This window comes from Acipenser ruthenus, chromosome 15, assembly GCF_902713425.1.
Source record: "Acipenser ruthenus chromosome 15, fAciRut3.2 maternal haplotype, whole genome shotgun sequence".
NCBI classification, from domain to species: domain Eukaryota; kingdom Metazoa; phylum Chordata; class Actinopteri; order Acipenseriformes; family Acipenseridae; genus Acipenser; species Acipenser ruthenus.
Window position 1 is genome coordinate 4,490,527 of NC_081203.1, and position 18,974 is coordinate 4,509,500.

Sequence of the window (18,974 nt, forward strand, 5' to 3'; positions counted from 1 at the left end):
TTATCTTCAGCGCCACACTTTCTTTGTGAAATAAGTAAATTGCCTGGTGATAGATATGATTTGGGTGCTTATGTTTCTTTAATGATGCACCGGGTAGAAAGGAGAATATAGTCAAGTTACTGTACCTTAAAAATAGCGACTATTACAAATTATTTATTTATTTATTTTAATTTGGTAGTCGCCAATTTAGATTTTTATTTTTTCTCCCCAATTCAATAGTGTCCAATTATTTTGTTCAGCTCAGCTCACCGCTACCACCCCTGCGCTGACTCAGGAGTGGCGAAGACAAACACACGCTGTCCTCCGAAGCGTGTGCCGTTAGCCACTCGCTTTTTTACACACTGCAGACTGACCATGCAGCCACCCAGAGCTGCAGCGTCGAAGGACAACGCAGCCCTGGGCAGCTTACAGGCAAGCCCGCAGGCACCCGGCCAGACCACAGGGGGTCGCTGGTGCGTGGTGAGCTGAGGACACCCTGGCCGACCTAACCCTCCCTCCCCCCGGGCGGCGCTCGGCCAATTGTGCGGCACCCCCTGGGAGCTCCCGTCCTCGGTCGGTAAAGGAATAGCCTGGACGAACCGGCAGCGTCCAGACTATAGGGCGCATCCTGCACTCTACGCGAGTGCTTTTACTGGATGCACCACTTGGGAGACCCACTGTTCCACATGATTTGACTGTAGTGCGGATGACCGTGATAACCCAGCATGCACTAGGGAATAACTGTGATTCTACTCAATGCAGTACTATATTTATTTTACAGGGAGTGAGGCATGCAAGCTCAGTTTAGTGGTTTTTGACCATAGAGCTTGTCTGGGAGTCCGCAGGGAGCGCTGCATTGCTCTTTTCGTTGCTGTGGGCTGATGAAAATTCTCTGGAGATAGCTCAGATTATCGGTACCTATTGTTAAGGATCCTGATGGGGACCAGGCAGGGTCTTCCCTGCAGGGTTCAGTGGCTCGTCAAAGAAAAAAACAAGAAGCCTCATTGAGATGGACCCAAACTTGCCAGCATCGGAGATTCTGTTAGTTAAGTAAAACAGGCATCACATTGTAGTATTTCTTAAAGCAGATACAGTAGTCGATGGGACCTGCTCGACAGATCATTTGTAACTATGACTGTGAAATCAATGGCCACTGCATTGTGTGCCTTTTATGGCATGGCTATTTTTCCAGCAACCATTACTGATGGGTCTCAGTGTAGACATAGTAGACTGGTAAGCGATGGGAAAGAGGTGGCTGCAAAGGATTAGGAGCCTAAAAAGTTAAAAATTAAAACCCTGAATGCAGGGAGATCGCTTCAATCAGAGCAGTGCACAGGGAGTTGCGTAGCATGGCTGTTCACTTTTAATAAGAATATCCCTAATTGAGTGGCCGCTCTCTCTATAATGTAAACTAGGCACTGAAAGGTTTTAATGTTCTGTGACTAAAATATATGACTTTGACTGTTGAGTCGACATTTAATCCTGGCTATGCCCTGGGCTGATTTAATCAGCCACTTCCCTGTCTGCGAAGTGTCTGGCTTGACTTACTTGACCGGAAAATCATTTTATCACTTTACAGTACAAGACAATCAAATTGAAACTAATGGAGCAGTGGCAACCGACTGTTCGGATGATATACTAGGATAGCCCCAGGAACTGTTTAATTCTGCGCCCTGCTACAGTACTGTGGGGTTAAAGTTGGATCGGATTCAACCCTATTGAGTTAATTGCTTTCATTTAATTTTTTTTTTGTCCCATAGGCTCCTTTTGCATTATGTCCTACACCCTGGTGATGTGTATTGATTGTTGATGGGTAAAGAGATATTCATTAAAATGCTGATTAGCATACAGTTAGCAGTGACCTCTGCTTGTACGCCGTGACAGCATGACAGCAGCTTTTCTGCTGACTTTGGCACATTCAGCTCCAAGTCTTGAGGACCTTGTACCAGCAGTATTGATATCTGGAAAGCATTTGGTATGTGAGGGGACTGGTCCTGTCTGAGTTTAATTATGAGCTTGACGTTGCCAGCAGAGATGATGACATTGGCAGTGAGACTTAGATCACGTGTCCCACGTTCATTGAATACTTTAACCTTTACACTAAGAGTCGTACCTTTTAAACGATCAAGGTTGTATCAAATATGCTTTTACTACAGCAACGTGAAGTTGGATCATCACAGTTTTGTGTAATCCGGAGTTACAGCACTGTAGCTGTACTTGCATTATGGTGACAATTCTAATGATCCCTTTTACCCGAAGTTGCATTTTTATAATTTTCCCTATCCCCTCTCCACTAAACCCCATTAACTATTCTCCAATAACTCTGTTTGTATTTTCCAGCTATGTTGATGATGTGATCTCTCGGATCGGCAGAATGTTTCCTGACATGTCCATCGAGTTATTCAGGCCCAACGGAACCTCCGCAGTGCTCCTGGTAAGCCATGGGCAAAGTTCTTAATTTATTAAATATGATATTGCTGCACAAAGTTAAACTCCACTTCACTTATCCTACAAAGATGGATCTCATTTCTGTGTCTTTTCTTCTTTAGTCTAGCTACAAGCTACAAGTCTTTTGACTGGCTTGTAATATCTGCTTCAATGATTGTATTTATTTATTTTTATTTGGTTATATCTTAAGATATATTCTCTCTCTCTCTCTCTCTCTCTCTCTCTCTCTCTCTCTCTCTCTCTCTCTCTCTCTCTCTCTCTCTCTCTCTCTCTCTCTCTCTCTCTCTCTCTCTCTCTCTCTCTCTCTCTCTCTCTCTCTCTCTCTCTCTCTCTCTCTCTCTCTCTCTCTCTCTCTCTCTCTCTCTCTCTCTCTCTCTCTCTCCCAGCATCACTTGCTATAAGATACAATTTATTCAGTAGACTTGTACAGGCAAAGTCTGCTAACCACGTACATAAATATACTATATATTTTGTCACCTGTTTGCAGAAGATGGAGAGTCACAAATGCTGATTTAAAGCCTTACAATTAAAGCTGAAATGATCAGAAATCACCACCACAGAGAGAGTGGGTTTGCGAGTGGGAGGGTTTGTACTGGAGTGTTTCGGTAACTTTAATAAGATTTGTGGTCATTATCTCTGGGCCGCTGGTTTTCTTTCAGCGTTCAAGTCACAGGGTGAAAAGCAGCATCAAGGACACAGTGGTACCAATAAGCAGTGGCACATTAGCGTTACTGCTGCCTGACTTGGCAACATCGCCACTAACGGGGCCCGTTAACACAGCACACCTCAAAGCAGTGCTAGCCTATTGTGTGACCGAGGTCTGCAATTACATTTAGATCAAAGAATGCTGCAGTGGAGAAAAGCGTACTTGTTTCAATTAGATCCGTCCGTGTCCCCACACAAGCTTGTTCTCTGAACTGTGCTTATTCGATGATCGGCATTGTTATCTTTTGCATTATTGAAACCTGATTTTATTTTTTACTTTAAAAAATATACATAGAAAAGAAAAAGTATACTGCTTGAAACCCTTTCCCATTGGGAAGGAACCGCGTTGGGGTCACACTACGGTTCATCCGTAGCCATTGCCTGACAATAACGCAATGTGCTGTCTGCATCCAAGCCCTGGGACTGTTTTATTTCTCTGTGGTCATCTTTTCAAAACTTCTATCAGCAACATTCATGTCCTCCAGTCAACTTTTACTGCAATATAGTTTGTGTTTCTTGGAAGAGACATACCACATGTATTTCCTTCATCCCTGAAATGTTACCTGTCAAAGATAACAAGCTGTAGGACTGCAGTAATAAAACAAATGTCAATACACAATTAAGGAGCGATTCTGGAGGAAAAGGTGCAGCGTGTAGCACCCGGGAGAAGAGGGATTAGGCTGTTAATTCCTGTGCATTCACCCCTGGGGTTGGATGAAGCTTGTACACAGAAGCTGTTTAACAGAAAGCGCTGAGCAGCAGGAGTAGGGGCTCCCTCTGGACCCTTGCTGCCACGTCTGATTGAGATGAAATGACGGCAGAATCTGACATTAGAGAGAGCGAGATTGAGGGAGACTGAGCAGCTGAGTTTGAGAACGTTGCCAGTAACAAATAATGCAGTGTGCCGTTCTGAGTTGCACTAGTAGAAAGGGAGTGTATACTTTATTTGTAGAACATGGGAGTTCTGTGTAACATTTGGCATGTTGCCTAGGACTGTATGAGCTGTGTGTACTGTAATCTTTGCATCATTTTATCTTGGGCATCTTTCACGTGCTATCGACGAGACTCTTGTTGACCCATTGTGTTTTTATACGTAATCCCTTTTTTGTGACTTTTCTCACTTGAAAACAATGCCCACTGTATGTCTCTTTTATTAACTGGCTGTTTCTTTTGGGAATGTATCTTCCACGCTGCATATGTTGTGATTCCTGCCTTCCTTCTGCACCCCACTCGCTAAAAACAAGCACTCTTAACAACAACAGCGTCGTCGCTCCTGTTCACCAGTTTAGTCTACCGACACCAGCAATATGGCACGAAAGCCCAATCCACAAGCAGATGAGAACTCTATCCATATATGGGAGCGGTACATTAGGTCAAACAGAAATACTATCCCTCTTCCTTCATTATAAAATCCTAGTACCTTTTTATTTTCAAATTAACCTCAACAGAGGCTTAGTTAGAAAAGAAATATATCTTCTATCAAAACATCTTAGAAGCTTGTCAGATTCATCAGTTGCCCCCAGAGATTACACATTTTTGTTTCAGCTTGTGAAGTTGCCCTTTGTTGATTCCCTAAATCTCAGTCCTTGATGCTTCCTGGCAAATATTACCTTTGTGGTAAACTTGGCAGAAGATGAGGGGTGGCAATGGATCTGAGCTTTTCGTTTTAACTCCTGAATTTCACTTCTGGTGCCATTTGATTTTAGGTTTTATTGGCTTTATATTACAGGTGGAACTTGTTTCTGACTGGAGCTAAAATACTTGATCTCAAATGTTTGTCTGTTTTTTTTTGTTTTTTTTTCCCCAATGCACACTTTTGCCTAAACTCAGAGGTAGTCACCCAGGCCTCACACTACTCATTTCACACTGTGGATGGATGGATGTAGGTATTTATGCCTAGCACAGTGTGTAACAAAAAAAAGTGCTATCTGTTTATCAAATGTCTCTGTAAAGCAGAAAATGTTTATTTATTTGTTCTCCTTGCACTTTTTGGCACACAGTAGTTCATGAGCAAGCTGCTGGGTGCAATGTTGAGAGTTTTCGCAGTTTGTTATCTATGTTCCAGACACAGCAGCACTGTAGTGTTTAAACACGAGGCAGGTGAGTGAATTCCTGTGAAGCAGCCTCTCCATGCAAATTTTTCAGTAGTGTTTGGACTGTGATGCTGGAGAGGGTTCATCAGAGCCCCTTTATTTTCCTTGGCACTGTATTCTCTTAATTGTATACAGTATTTCATAGAATATGTATCTGCACTGGATAATATTGTGGATTGCCTACACAAGATCTGTACAACATAGAACCAAAGGTAATGAAGCATTTCTAAAAATGCTAATTGGCTGGAAGACGCCATTATCAAAATAATATGTTGATTAAGCTTTTCTAGAAATGATAATTAGCTGGAATACGCCATTATCAAAAAGATTGTGAGTTTTCATAATAAAAGTGCTTCGCTGAGATTCTACAGAGAGCGCTTCTTAAAGGCACTGCAAAATGAATTACACTGGCACCCCAACAGTTAAAAATGAAGTGTTTTCCAAAAGCGAACCGATATTTTTCTTAACAGACCCAAAACGAGCAGTGCAAGGAATAATACTTGTTTCATGAATTAAATTTCTAAGTGACCTTGTAGTGTTATTGATTTGAATGAAATGCTCCTCTTCAAGGGCAACACAGCGCACACCCTAAGGGCAGGAGTATTAAACCGCAGTGTGCTATCTGTGGAATATTGACACACAATGCGCTGTATAATATAATCACTTCAGGAGTTCTCATTCTGCTGAGTAACATGAAAAAGACGAGGGTCATTAGTGGCCTGCGACAGATCTCACTCGGGAAAGATAAGGCTGATGGACACAGCAGACCAGTGATTACAGCATTGGAGGTTCTACCCAAATCCCCTTATTTAATAATTATCTGGGTATTCCCTGAATAGAAACAGTAATCATTCTAATAAGTACAGCGATGCTCCAAATATCTGCTACCGAGGACAGAAAAACAAACACACTTTTTTTGCAACAACACAATCACATCCAAGTAAGTGTTTATTAGGCTGGCTGTCAAGTTAAACAGCAGGGGATAGAAGCTTTTTGCTGCTGTCATAATAAGGATTTATGTCCACTGATTGCTGTGGTACCGTTATTGAGTACCAGTTAAAACTCTATATCTGTATAAACAGGCATTGTCAGTTTTAATTTCGTCACTTTTACAGTCTAATATGCACTCTGTGTATAACAAGTACCCCACATGGTTATAGCCTACGTGGCTACACCTTCAAAGTGGTAGGTACTGTTATATGAAAATACTCTCGGCTTAGCTGAATCACATTCCATTATTTATAATGCACTGAGACATTGCAATATATTTGTGAGAAATGGGATGCGCAGTTAGATTTGAAGGTACCTTGCTATATTCTGATTTTTTTTTTTTAATAGTTTATGGAAATGTATGTAAAATTTCAAATGAGATACAACTGAAAGTACACTTAACAACAGTCATTTACACCAAGTGTACAAATTAAGCACTTAAAAAACTTTGACAAGCTGTATTTTGTGTTGTAAGGGACAAAAACGTTTAGAGACTCAATCAGATTAGAGTGGCTTTTTTTATCTTCAAAGGTAAATACCAGCAGCAATCTCATTATTCAGTGATACAGTACCTATAAGCAGTCCTCTTTATAAGCCTCTAAGTCCTGCAACTGCTTCTAGGTGTGAAGCCTTACAAAAAGCCTTACAGTGCCGAGACTGTACTGGACTGCCAAGCAAAGAGATTGAACAATCCAGTGTGAATCTGTGGAACGGATCAGTCCCCACCTTGACCCTCCACAGTGAAAGCTGATGCATTTTATACTCTGAGTTCCAGAGGAGATCAGGATTCACGTTATCCCACAGCCCACACCCCCTTCAAGTACAGGAGATCCAGTAATCCCCGCTATCATTTCGTGTAGAGGATTTAACTTTCTTAAGGATTTGATGGCTAAGAAGTCAGGTAGGTTACAGAGTCAGTCAGGGGAAAGGCGGTGGGAGGGGGATCTTGAGTAGCACAGATCGAGGGAAACTGAGAGGAACTTTTCTTCCACATTGAATGGCATGTGTTTTAAGATTTAAGACCACAGCCTCAAAATAATTCAACCAGTGCTGCAACTATCATCAAACAACAATTTACAATAAACACGAAGTGTCATATTTTATTAGATTTTGAAAATTGAGTTGCTTTTAGTGATTTAACACCAGTTTGATAATACCAGTGAAAAAGGCAAATGTGTAAGTAGGTTAAGGGTTAATCTGTTTGTTTTTTCAGCAAATGTGAATTTTTTTCTTAGTACACAATTTATTTAGTCCTGAAGCAATTTTGACATTTAAATAAATATATAAGATTATAGATAAGATTATACAGATTACTGAATAAGCATTCAGAGATGTGTTTAAAGGCACATGCTGTTACAGTTTTTTAATTACAGAATCTTTTAGATTCATATGTATGTATATGTATAGGTTCTTATTTCCACCTGTGGTCCTGCAGTCTAAAAGTATACCTAACCCCTTCACGCAGTGATTGCTCAGAACTCCTCAAACAGAGCATTGTGCTTTCAGCAGTGCCAGAGAGCTGCATGATGGATGTTGTGGGGATTGGGTTGTACAGGGAGGTCGCTACACTGTGGCTTTCATCTCATTCCTTTTGATTCCAGCAACATCGAGAAGGGAAGAACAGATGGATTATTTTCACTGCCCTGTTTTCTTCTTCACAAATGTACTATCTCGTTGAGGGAAGAAAAGAAAAAAAAACAATAAAGCATCCAAATCCATTTGCACCACATTAAAAAGCTTGGCTGTCGAACAAAGATTCTTCAAATCCTTAAGTGTCTCTCGCCAGTAGGAAAGAAAAAGATATCCACGTAATGCAATGACAGCAGCTGGTATAGGTCTCTCATGGTGTCGGAGATAAGACTAAGATGTTATCAAGGTCACTGCAGTCCTTGTAGAAATTCACTTGTAATAATGTTCTGGTATTAGTGCTAAGGAAAGTCTTATACTAGCACATGTTCGCCAGCAAAAACTACTGTATGTATCTTTTTGCTCATAAATGCCAGCTGCCTAAAGTTTCAGTCTGTACCTTTCCCAAGGGAGCACATGTTTGAAAACTAACTGTGGAGATATTTTTAGAATCTTTCATGGCATAGCAATGCTTTTTTTTTATTTATTTGATTCTAAGTTTATACTCGCTTTACACTTTTATACTTAACATATCTTTACCCAAAATATGCGAAATAGTGCAATGAACCTTGTCAGGTAGACCGTCCAGAGTTGCTTACCTAGTAAAGGCACTACCATTCTGAGTGCAGGGTGAGTCCTGTGCATGTGGTGCGTAAAATCAAAAACAATATATAACTTGGTTGGTACCAACAACAGACTATAAGGAAGAGAGTGGTTGACCCTGTTCTGCTTTTTATTGTATGGTTGTATGTCATTTTATGTTTTTTCTTTTAACACATAATGACATCAGAATATGCGTACACAGAGCATCAAGGCTTATGTTTCCTCTCCAGCTATTTCAATGGCTCTGCACAGCCATCAGATCAGTATGAAACCTGTGTAAAAACTCAGCCAGCCCCAGCAGACGATCAAACGCTCAACCTCCCAATCCAAATCCAACACTATTACACTGCTAAATATTTTGGATGGCAGAGGTTATGACACTGAGATGCATTCTAAGAGATGCTTGTTCAAACTGTCTGTCAGGGGTCAATATGGATTGATCGGCAGTTTTGTTAATCAGAAACAGTTTTGATTAGCAAGGGGGATGTATTGATTTGAAATTGATTTGCAATTTTTCCTTCCTGGTTCTCATTTATTGGTTTTCTGTGGTAGCCTAAATCTTAATTTTGGACCTCAAAGTTTAGGACTAGAAGGTCAGAGAACAAGGTGGAGCCAAAGGCAACGAGCCAGGCTTTTCTGTGACTTCCAAGCCAGCTCTGTCACATGTTCATCATACAAGCCGTTTAAACTCCTGCTGTACAGCACTGGGACTGTGTCAGTATTATGTAGAACTTGCATTGCTTAACCCACCGCAATGTCATTTTGGTATTCAGCAGTGAACACCTCGGGCTTCTTCAATGACACGGATTGCTTTCTTCAACAAAACCAAAACGTTGTAGACTTCAAAAACTACAAAAATAAAAGAACCCCTACAATGACTTGCCAGTATGTAATGGGTTGTATACTAAAGAAATGTAGGATCTGAATTGTCCAGATACTTAAATGAAGTCCTCTCTGTGAACTAATAGACGGGTCACAGTATTGGTGCTTGGATTGTTGTTTTCCATGCTTTTTCTTATTCTACCATGTAGCGCAGAAGTAGTTAGTAAGCATAAGTCATAATGATCTAAGTTGAAACAGCTATAAGAAATTCTACTCAAGACACACAATCTGTTATGAAATATTAGGGAAGTGAAGACGGTGTACAGTCCAGTATACCTTTAAAAACGCAATGTCCTGTCATGCTTGATTACAGTAGGGCATTCCAATGACCGATCTGTCTTAGTGCTGCTCTTACAGGAAGCCACTTTGTAATACCCATCACTTAAAGTCCTCTGCCAGGAATGAAACCTGCCATGCTTGGCTGGCAAACTGAAGCTTATTGCACTGATGTGGCCACTTTGCAGTAATGGCTTAAAGTTTGACTGGCTGTCTAAATACAGTTGGGTCTTCTACTCTACGTGCTAGAAAGACATGCATTCAACTTTGAGCCAAATGGACCCTGTCAGGAAATTATTTGACCTAAAGAATAAAAAAAAAAAACTTCAGGATGTAGATCATGAAATATAAATGTTTGCTTCTGCTTTTACTTGCTGTTCTTAACAATGTATTTCAAAGTTCCTCATCCATTTTATTAGTTGATGGGCCATGAAATGCATTGAAATCCTGTGTAGGAAGCATTTTCTCCCAGAACTTAAGTTGTACATGAGTTTAAAAAAAAAAAAAGAAAAAAATTGGAGAGCATTCTCTTTAGCCTAGAGTATAAAACAAATTGGTAAAGAATGATTATACATAGAAATTATTGTTTGTGTTAATACACACACACAGTACACCCTCTATTCATTGTTAGTGTTATTCCCCTAGGTAGCATGCAATAAATATTGATTTTGATTAAATGTTTTAACACTAGGACAGCATATCAAGGTTCTTGGTCTGTAGCCCAGTTGAGCATTGCTGTATTGAGTGGTAAAAACCAGTTGAAACTGAGAGAGGCAAAATATATCTGTACTGTAGGTATCAAGTCAGCTACTATAGAAGCTGTGGAACATTTAAAGGAAGTCATACCTGATTTGAATAATATGAATATGCAGCCTCATAGGTGTCAGTGTTTTTTTTAAATGACATTTTTAGAAATTGTGTGAACTCTGAAGTTCAGGAAGTTGCTCTGCTGAAAAGTTCTACATTATAAAATAGATACATACTGTAGTTAGGAAAATTATGATGGTACATTTATACATGCAGTGACTAAAGGGAGTATAGGGTTATTTTTGTACATGATGCACAACCAGCTGCTGCTTCCATATAAAAAAAATGTGAAGAGTAAATAGCTTAATGACATTTTCTTAGTTTATTTATTTATTTATTTACTGTTCTGTGATGCTTGCAGTATCTGAGTGGTTTCTTACTGCAATTACTGAAAGATCAGTACACCTTGTAATGCACAGCTGTGCAATTACAGCAAAAGCAAACTTAATCCGAAGTGCCACATCACTAGGTGGTGCTGGTGCTTACTCCTATAAAAGATTCTTTGGTTGATCTAGCCTGTGGTACACATATCTATGGCAGACAGCTGGAACTGAAGAGCAGCTCCTGTAAGAATCACTCAGAATGATTGCACACATCATGAAAAGGTATGGGGACATTAAAAAAAAAACATAACAAAATGAAACTTGAAGCTACTGTTTAATGTTTATCAAAATTATCATTTAATTTATGGCTCGGTTTCTGTGAAGAGAGATTTATTACAAAACATCAATGAAAAAAATGTTGAGAGCTAAACAGAGAGTACAGTATGTCTGTAAATCCTCTTTGATTTGAAAATCACCAGGGGATCACAGTAAGAATTGTACTTTTGATGAGTGCAAACCTGAGCTTTTTTTTGTTTGCGTTCCAGAACTAAAAAGTTGAGTGAAACTAAGCATTTAGAAGGCAGTGTACCGGACTGTATGGGACGGTGGCACATTATTTCCTTTTTTCAAGCTATCTGGCTAATTTTGTGTTTCTTAATAAAATAAAATCATTCTCAGCACAGGATTTTACATACTTTTGTCCTTTTAACACTGATCTGGTAATAAGATCTTCCCGTTAACGATAGCTGTAGCGCCTTGAAAATGCCAGGCTTTGAAGAAGTCTGTTTGTTGTAATGGGATGCTGACAGTATGTAAAAGTAATCACTATGGATTATTTACGCTTGCAGTCAAGCATATTGTCATTGTATTATTAAAACAAGATTGTAATTATTGAAGGAGGAGGAGACCACAGATTGGAGAATATTCCATGCCTGACTTGCTCTGTCTAGTTAGTAAAGACATTAACCCTTTACGCTGTGTATCTGTTAATTACTTGATGTCTTATCCAGAATAACTATCATGATTGTGGTTGTCTAGCTTCCTACACAGGGCATGCAGGTCAGTGTTTAACTGGATTTGATTGAAAGTAAAGCAAAGTATCCCAGTATTTTAAAAGACTTATTTGTGTGGTTTCAGCTATATAACCCATTCTTAGTTGAAATAAATAAATGAACAAGCTACCGTTTGTATATTTTAAAAACTGTAAACGTTATATGATCCCACAGAGATTTAAACAGTTGCTTTTCACTCTCCTGGGACTGTGCCAACTGGACAGCCACATCTTCAAAATGCATTTGAAAGAGCGTGCATTCGGCATCATTAACATTCCAGTTTAAAAAGACAAGCAGCTGTTTCATAAAAAAAATCTAATCACTAGTTAATAATACATGAAGTACACATGGAGACTAATGAGGGTCTATCAGCATACTAAAGATGTTACAACTAAGGCTTTAAAAAAACAATCACTTTACTCTTATCAGCACAACTGTGTTCTCACAAGTTTTGCAGTTTGTCTTTTTGTTTTCCTATTACCTGGAAGGGAACATTATAGCGTGGTGGTAAAACAATAACTTGTGAAAACTCTGTGGTAATTAAGAATTCATTTGTAACACCCGTGGAAACTGTGTTTACAATGTTTGTCCCAATGTGTCCAACAGTGGTACTTTTTAATTAATCTTATTTAATTCAAAATAAAGATATCAAGGGCTGATATGTGCAACAGTGAAATATTCGGTGGGCCAACATTATTGTCCAATTGGTTTGCATTTTCCTGCAAAAGAGTTCACACATTTTTCATGCCTTTTTTTATTTATTTATTTTTTCTGGTGCATTTTTAATTTTCTGATGCTGAACTGACTGGTAGGAGGAACTTTCTTTACTTTTCACTCACCTTAAGAAGAGATCTTTACAGTTATGAAAGCTGTTGTATTTTATATACTTCCTATTAAAAGATTTGCTGTACATTTCATATGTGGACCATGGCTTTGACCATATCAATAAAACACAAGCAGAAGTGTTTAACTCCTTATCCACAAGGGTCCCTGCCAGGGCTACATTAAAGCTTTCTGGTTTGTATCCTTTGTTTATGAGCATTGTATGTAGCTCTAAAGTACCCCTTTTTTATCTGTTATGTTTAATTCAAATCAATACCTCTTTATAGCCGGGGGGGGGGGGGGGGGGAGTCCCATCGGCTCCCATCGGCTCCCATCGGCTCCCATCGGCTCCCATCGGCTCCCATCGGCTCCCATCGGCTCCTACAGCAGATCAGGAAACTTAGCATGTACTAGAAGGGCACAGGAAATTTGGGATGCCAGCTTTTATTTGAATCTCTGTTTAAATTGGAAAGCGTGCTACAGTATAATCGTTTCACGTTTTTTAAATGGCTGTGTGTTCAAAAGGCATTACATTTATTGAGGGATGATGGCTGCTCTGCTTGCCAAGCTTGTCGTTCTCTCTGGTCAGTGCAGACAGATTGATTGATCTGAGCTTGATTGAGATTGATGGAGGTAGAAACGAAAGCAAAGCGTCCTTCTCTCCTTCCTCCATGTAGCTTGAAATGCTACCTGTGGCATCAAGGCCTGTGCATGTGTGGGGTGGCTGGCGAAGGCTTTTTTTGTCCTTTATAAGTAAAAGTATCCAGAAAAAATAAATAATCATTTAGGAATTTTGGAGAGAGTGTTGAAATGATAAAACATGCATTTAGCACTGAAAACAAACATTCTTAGCATTTGGAGCTATTATTGTGAGATTGCTCATGTAGGATCATTAGTGTTGAAGTATTTTTGTTTTGATTCCCTCCACCAAAGCATATGTAGTTAAATTTTAACTCCCCTCCACTCCTCTCCACTAATCCTTCATACAGTTAGAATACAGGTCATTACCTCGCATTTCAATCAATTTCATAACACAGAATCTCAAACTAACCTTTGATGAAGCTATCCCCCAAATGGAAAACATATACCCTGCTTATTAACTTAATTATAATCTCATTTTCATATACGTAATTGAATTTGATAGTGATACCCTGGATGGACTCTGTGGAAACGCGCTGGCCAAGCACAATCCTTTTTATATGCAGTTACAGTAAGCTAGATGAATTCTTATAATGACAATTATTTACAATACTGATACAGATTTAAACTTACCAAGGGAAATACAATATGATGAAATAGCCTGTTTCTCCATTAGTCTTGAACAGTTTGGAAATCAATTTCACTACGATTAGAATAGCAATAATGTGAGATAGCGTCCGCTTGCAGACAGCTTCCATTTCCTAGAGATGTAAATAAATAATTCAGCTCTCTCAGCACAGGGATAAAATGCCATTAAAGCTGTTTTCCAAATGTAATTGATGTTAAACAGTGCTGGTCAATAAATTAGCATTTTAAAAGGGGTTGGGCCAGGGAGCGTGTTTTTTTGTTCAGTAGAGAGATTTCCACAGGCAGCATCAGGGCTAGAACGCACACAGCATCAAGGAAACAGGAATTATAAAGCACTTGTTGCTACAGAGTTAAAGGGATCCTTTTATTATCCTATACGTGTTCCTAGTACAGTGAAACCTTGCTGTTACTGCAAGGCCAGCCTTGCTACTGGAGACATTAGTCAAATCAAAGAATTTTACGAAGGTGATATTTATTCAGATTTTCTTTTATGCAAACTCTTCTTGTGCATTGTTTTAGTATCTCAATGTAAACGTGCAAACGCATTACTCATGTTGCATCCAAGCTTTCCGAGGGTTTGGTAGTTTTATAGCATGTTGCTCTTTTCAGAGAGGTCATTTGACAGTGGCTTGATACGTTTGCGACTGCTGACAGTGCCCCTAATACTCAATACAGGGGTAAGAAATTAAATGTTAGCTAGCAGGTGATATAAAGTATTGCTTTAAGCAAGGCCACTTCAAGGTGGACATTGTCTTCCAATGGTAGGTGGAACTGCAGTTCAGTACAAATATTGCTTACTTGTATATATGGTAGTAAATCTCTCAGATGTTCACAGCATGCTGCTTTTTCATCTTCAGTTGTTTCTTAAGAACTGCTGACCTGACTCTGTGTGTCTATGTATGTACTGTGTGTGTGTGTGTGTGTCTATATATGACTTGTCGGTTTTTCTGAGTTTACTCTTGCATGAAAGACATCTATGCCTATTTTTCTCCTTGTTGCTGTTCTGTCTCACAGGTGACTTTGGGGAAAGTGTTAAAAGCCATCGTGGTGATGCGGAGCCTGTTTATCGATCGGACCATCGTGAGGGGATTCAAGGAAAATGTGTACTCCGAGGATGGCAAGGTACTATTCCAAAGAGAGGGGAAATATGTGCATCCAGACCATTAGCACATCAAGAGGCACTCATGCAGCAGATTGTCCTGCACAGGAATTTATTCTGATTTGTGTGGTACACATAGGTTGCATGCTTAAATCCTCCTCAAACAGCCTGCTGAATTATCCCACCTCTTATAGGAGTGATGGTAAGGTATACCTACTGTATCTGTTTCTTCAGCACCTCTGTAGAAACAAGCATATGCAAAGGCTTCTGATCAATACCTGTAAGTCCTGTTGTGGTCCTAAGGATAAAAATCATGATTTGAATAATTATGGTTTTAGAAGCCTTGTGGGTCTCTCTTTCCAGCAACATGCTCCAGACTTTCGTAAAGACCCATCGGGTTTATGAATAAGACGTGATCTGATATTTGCAACCTGCCTAACTTGCTGCACAGTATGAGATTGTCAGTATGATATGTTTTGATCCAAAGGAAAATCAAAGGTCTGCTTTGCTAGTGTTAGAGGCAAGTGGGAAAATGTGTATGTATGTATATATTGTAACACAGCAGGGAGGGGGTTAAAATCCTCCCTGCAGAAGACATGTGCTTATGCACATTTAGTTTAATTGTTTTATTGTTAATTATACCCTGCACCTGGTAGTTATTGTAAATTAGAACCAGGTGCACGGTATTTAAGGATCTCGCTCTCTATCTGTAATCTTGAATACAGCAATAGGCTATGTCAGATCTTGCCCATTGGGACTGAGACTGGAAGTAGGGAGATGCAACCTTCAGAATTCAGTGATGACATTTGTACAATAAATGAATCTGTTCTTTTCACAAGTGTGTACTACAGATGATATAGTCTAATATTTTGTCCAACCCTTGTTTTGCAGATGTGTTAAACTTATACTTGCTTACTTTGCTGCCTAAAAGGAGGTACAGTAGTGCACTTGATTATGGTATCTAGGAGTAGTACAGTATCTCTTTTCCACAAATTAATTTAATATTCAAGTAACTAGACTCTCAACCTGGTGCAAACTCAATAGTGCCTTTGAAGGTTAATAAATTCAACTCATTTGAAGCTGGTAACCGGCCTGTCAAAGCTTCTAATGACATAGCAAAATAGTTTTGTGACTTGCAATTTTTATTACTAGTCCTCTCAATGATACATTTAAAAAAAAAAACAATGAAAAATATATTTGCTAGTCTTTCAAGTGAGCAAGCGTTATACAGCATATATAATAGGGACTGAACGAGATATAAAGACGGACCTCACTTGTGACTTTACCCAGCTAATGACTCATTATTATATCTAGCTCAGACTGCTTTATATATTCAGGTAATTTATATTGTTACACACTATGGTGGGGAAGGGGGAGAATGCCTTCCCACACCTCAATAAGCGCAATCCTGTGTATACTGTGAATCCTAATTAACATGGATCCACTGCAAGGATGGCTGTGGTTCTCTCTCCCCTGAAGCCTCACCTTACATGAATTAAACACAACTACAGAGATGACTCTGGGGGGCCACCAGATTCTCCCTTGTTAGGCGCCTGAGTCGTGTTTATGCAATTTCTCAACTAATTACCCAGCGCCAGGAGAGCAGAAGCGGCTGCTTTAGCCTCCTAGCGTACGAGAGAGAGGGGAAACCGTGCTATCAAAGGAGGGCTTCAAAGACAAGCAGAAGCCCCTCTCGGGTAATTTGTGATCCTGCATTCTTCCAACTTCAAAGCCTGGCTGTGTGTCGGGGAGAGGGGGGTGGTGGGAGGGAGATTGAATCTGATTTCTCTAATAAATGCTGACACCAGCCCTGTTTGATATTAGATTCAGGGAACATTTTGATTTGTTATCGCCTTTGAAATCGTTCGGACGACCTTCACAAAACTGCCTTATTACCACTCCAGTTATGCTAAAGAAGGACGGGGGGGGGGGGGTCAGAAAACAAGAAAAACAAGAAGAAATGCAGTCGCTTTCAAAATAAAAGCATGTTTTAATTCAGAGGAGAAGGACGTTCCCCCGATATTGTGTTTTCAGCAGTTTCTTTTTGGTGTTACGGATTTAAGGCGTGATTGAAAGTGAAAAGCTGAGAAGTAATACAATAGAAGTAAGAAGGTGCATGATTTATTGCACAGGGTTTGTCATCGGTGGGCTGAGTGAGAAGCTCCCCCATGTAACCCTGATCTCCACTCGATTGATTGATAGATATAGGAGATTTGTGTAAACCTGTCTGCATTTACAGGGGTCCTGTCCCTCTGCATGTTGGGGATGTAAAAATATTGTTACAGGATCTTCTCTATTTAAGTATCCATTGAGCAAAAATCCTGATGACAGGACATAATTCATCTAGCTGTACAAATATATATACACAGTGTGTGTGTATAGATGTATAGATATATAGCCTATATAGATATAATTTGCAGCTTGTTCCTAATTTACTTCTACTGTAGTCCGATTTGATAAATGTTCTGTGGGCTCAGTGGACGAAGGTTTAAGGGTAACCTGTGAAACATTTACATTTCTACACATACAGCATCAGGATTAATTACATGTAACTCGGTTCAAGTACAACGCAGACCAAGGGCCGGGATGACTGGCAGCACACAATGGCCTGGTCACAGGGTCACTTACTGCACCAGTGAGCAATTTGCATTAATGTATAGCATAGAATTTGCATTAATGTACAGCATAGATAGCAGATTAACATGATACAGTTATACATGCAGTGACTGACAGGGGGAATATTATTAAAAGGGATTGAAAAGTGGTTAAATGCAATATGCCAGTAGTTCATCGAAAGCTGCAGTAGGCTTCATGATATCCTGCATGATAGAACAGGTGGTGCTACTGGCGGGATGGAACCAACGGCGAACGTATTCAGAAACAAGCCTCAAGTGTTAGTGCACATTTAAGTGTGCAAAGCCATTGGGTTTTCATATTGAGAAAACACACTGTAGTAAATAAGACTCCCATTGCACAGCGGTTGGAGCCATTTGAGTTTGTGGTAGTGATACTGTTTGTTGAAATAGGTATGACTAGATGGGAAGCCTAGAGTGTTTCTCGCTGCTGCGCCGTGGAGAAGTTCTTGTCATGCCTGTGTTTGATGAATACTGCAACAAAGCAAGTGTCAGAATAGAAGAAACTAGCTAGACTTATTCAATTGAAAGAAGCAGTAACACGTCCTAATGATCCTGGCAAACATTTCTGCAGAGGATTGCTTTTTTGTCACAGTTTTTCTGTACCGTGTCTTCTTCATGATAAATTAAATTTTGAGCGCCTCAGTTTTGTTTTCAGAGACCTACAGTTGGAGAGCAAGATGTAAAAAAAAAAAAAAAACTGGGCATTAATGTTTTACCACAAATAGCAATACATTGAGCAAGTTTACTAACCAAAAAGAGGCTATTAACTCTGCCTGAAACGGAATACTTTAAGAAATATACATAGCTATACGTTCCCTGGCTTTCAATTATAACCAACTGATTGCTGACTGCACTCAAAATGCAAACGGCAAATTCTTTTTCATGATATTTAAATATTAAGCAACATGAGAGATCAAGGAGGTGTCTAGATCAAGCAGTTTTGACTCAAGCCAAGACGGGTTTTTTTTTGGGGGGGGGGGGGTGATAAAGCTTGAACACTTACAAGGTAACTTTGATGCTGAGATCTTACACCCATCCCTTGCGATTTTAATCTTGTTCTGAAAAGTTCTCCGCTGACAGCTTCTGGAGAGTTGGAAATGAGAGTGAGGAGTTTCTATTCCCATACAAGTGCAGGTTATAATTAGCAGGCTGTAATTGTCCTACAAGGCAACTACAATGTAAGTTACCCCGAAGGCATCTATTTCATGTGTCAAAGTATGAACTTGTTATCCAGTTAACGCCTTTTGTTCTATTGCAAAAAAAAGCAGGAAATCAAGTACTTACATTGCAGGACAACAAAGAACACTGTCAACATGGCAAAAGATGCATAGTATCGATTTATTGAT

At 39.6% G+C, this 18,974-nt stretch overlaps 1 protein-coding gene across 1 annotated transcript in view; it reads left to right on the forward strand.

Moving 5' to 3' along the window:
* Window positions 1–18,974, forward strand: part of LOC117422470 (mediator of RNA polymerase II transcription subunit 27) — a 62,272-nt gene that overhangs the window by 34,592 nt on the left and 8,706 nt on the right. Inside the window, exons 4-5 of the mRNA XM_034928220.2 lie at window positions 2,320–2,413; window positions 14,908–15,015. Of these exons, the coding sequence (XP_034784111.1) occupies window positions 2,320–2,413; window positions 14,908–15,015 (202 nt within the window). The remainder of the gene's footprint in view (window positions 1–2,319; window positions 2,414–14,907; window positions 15,016–18,974) is intronic.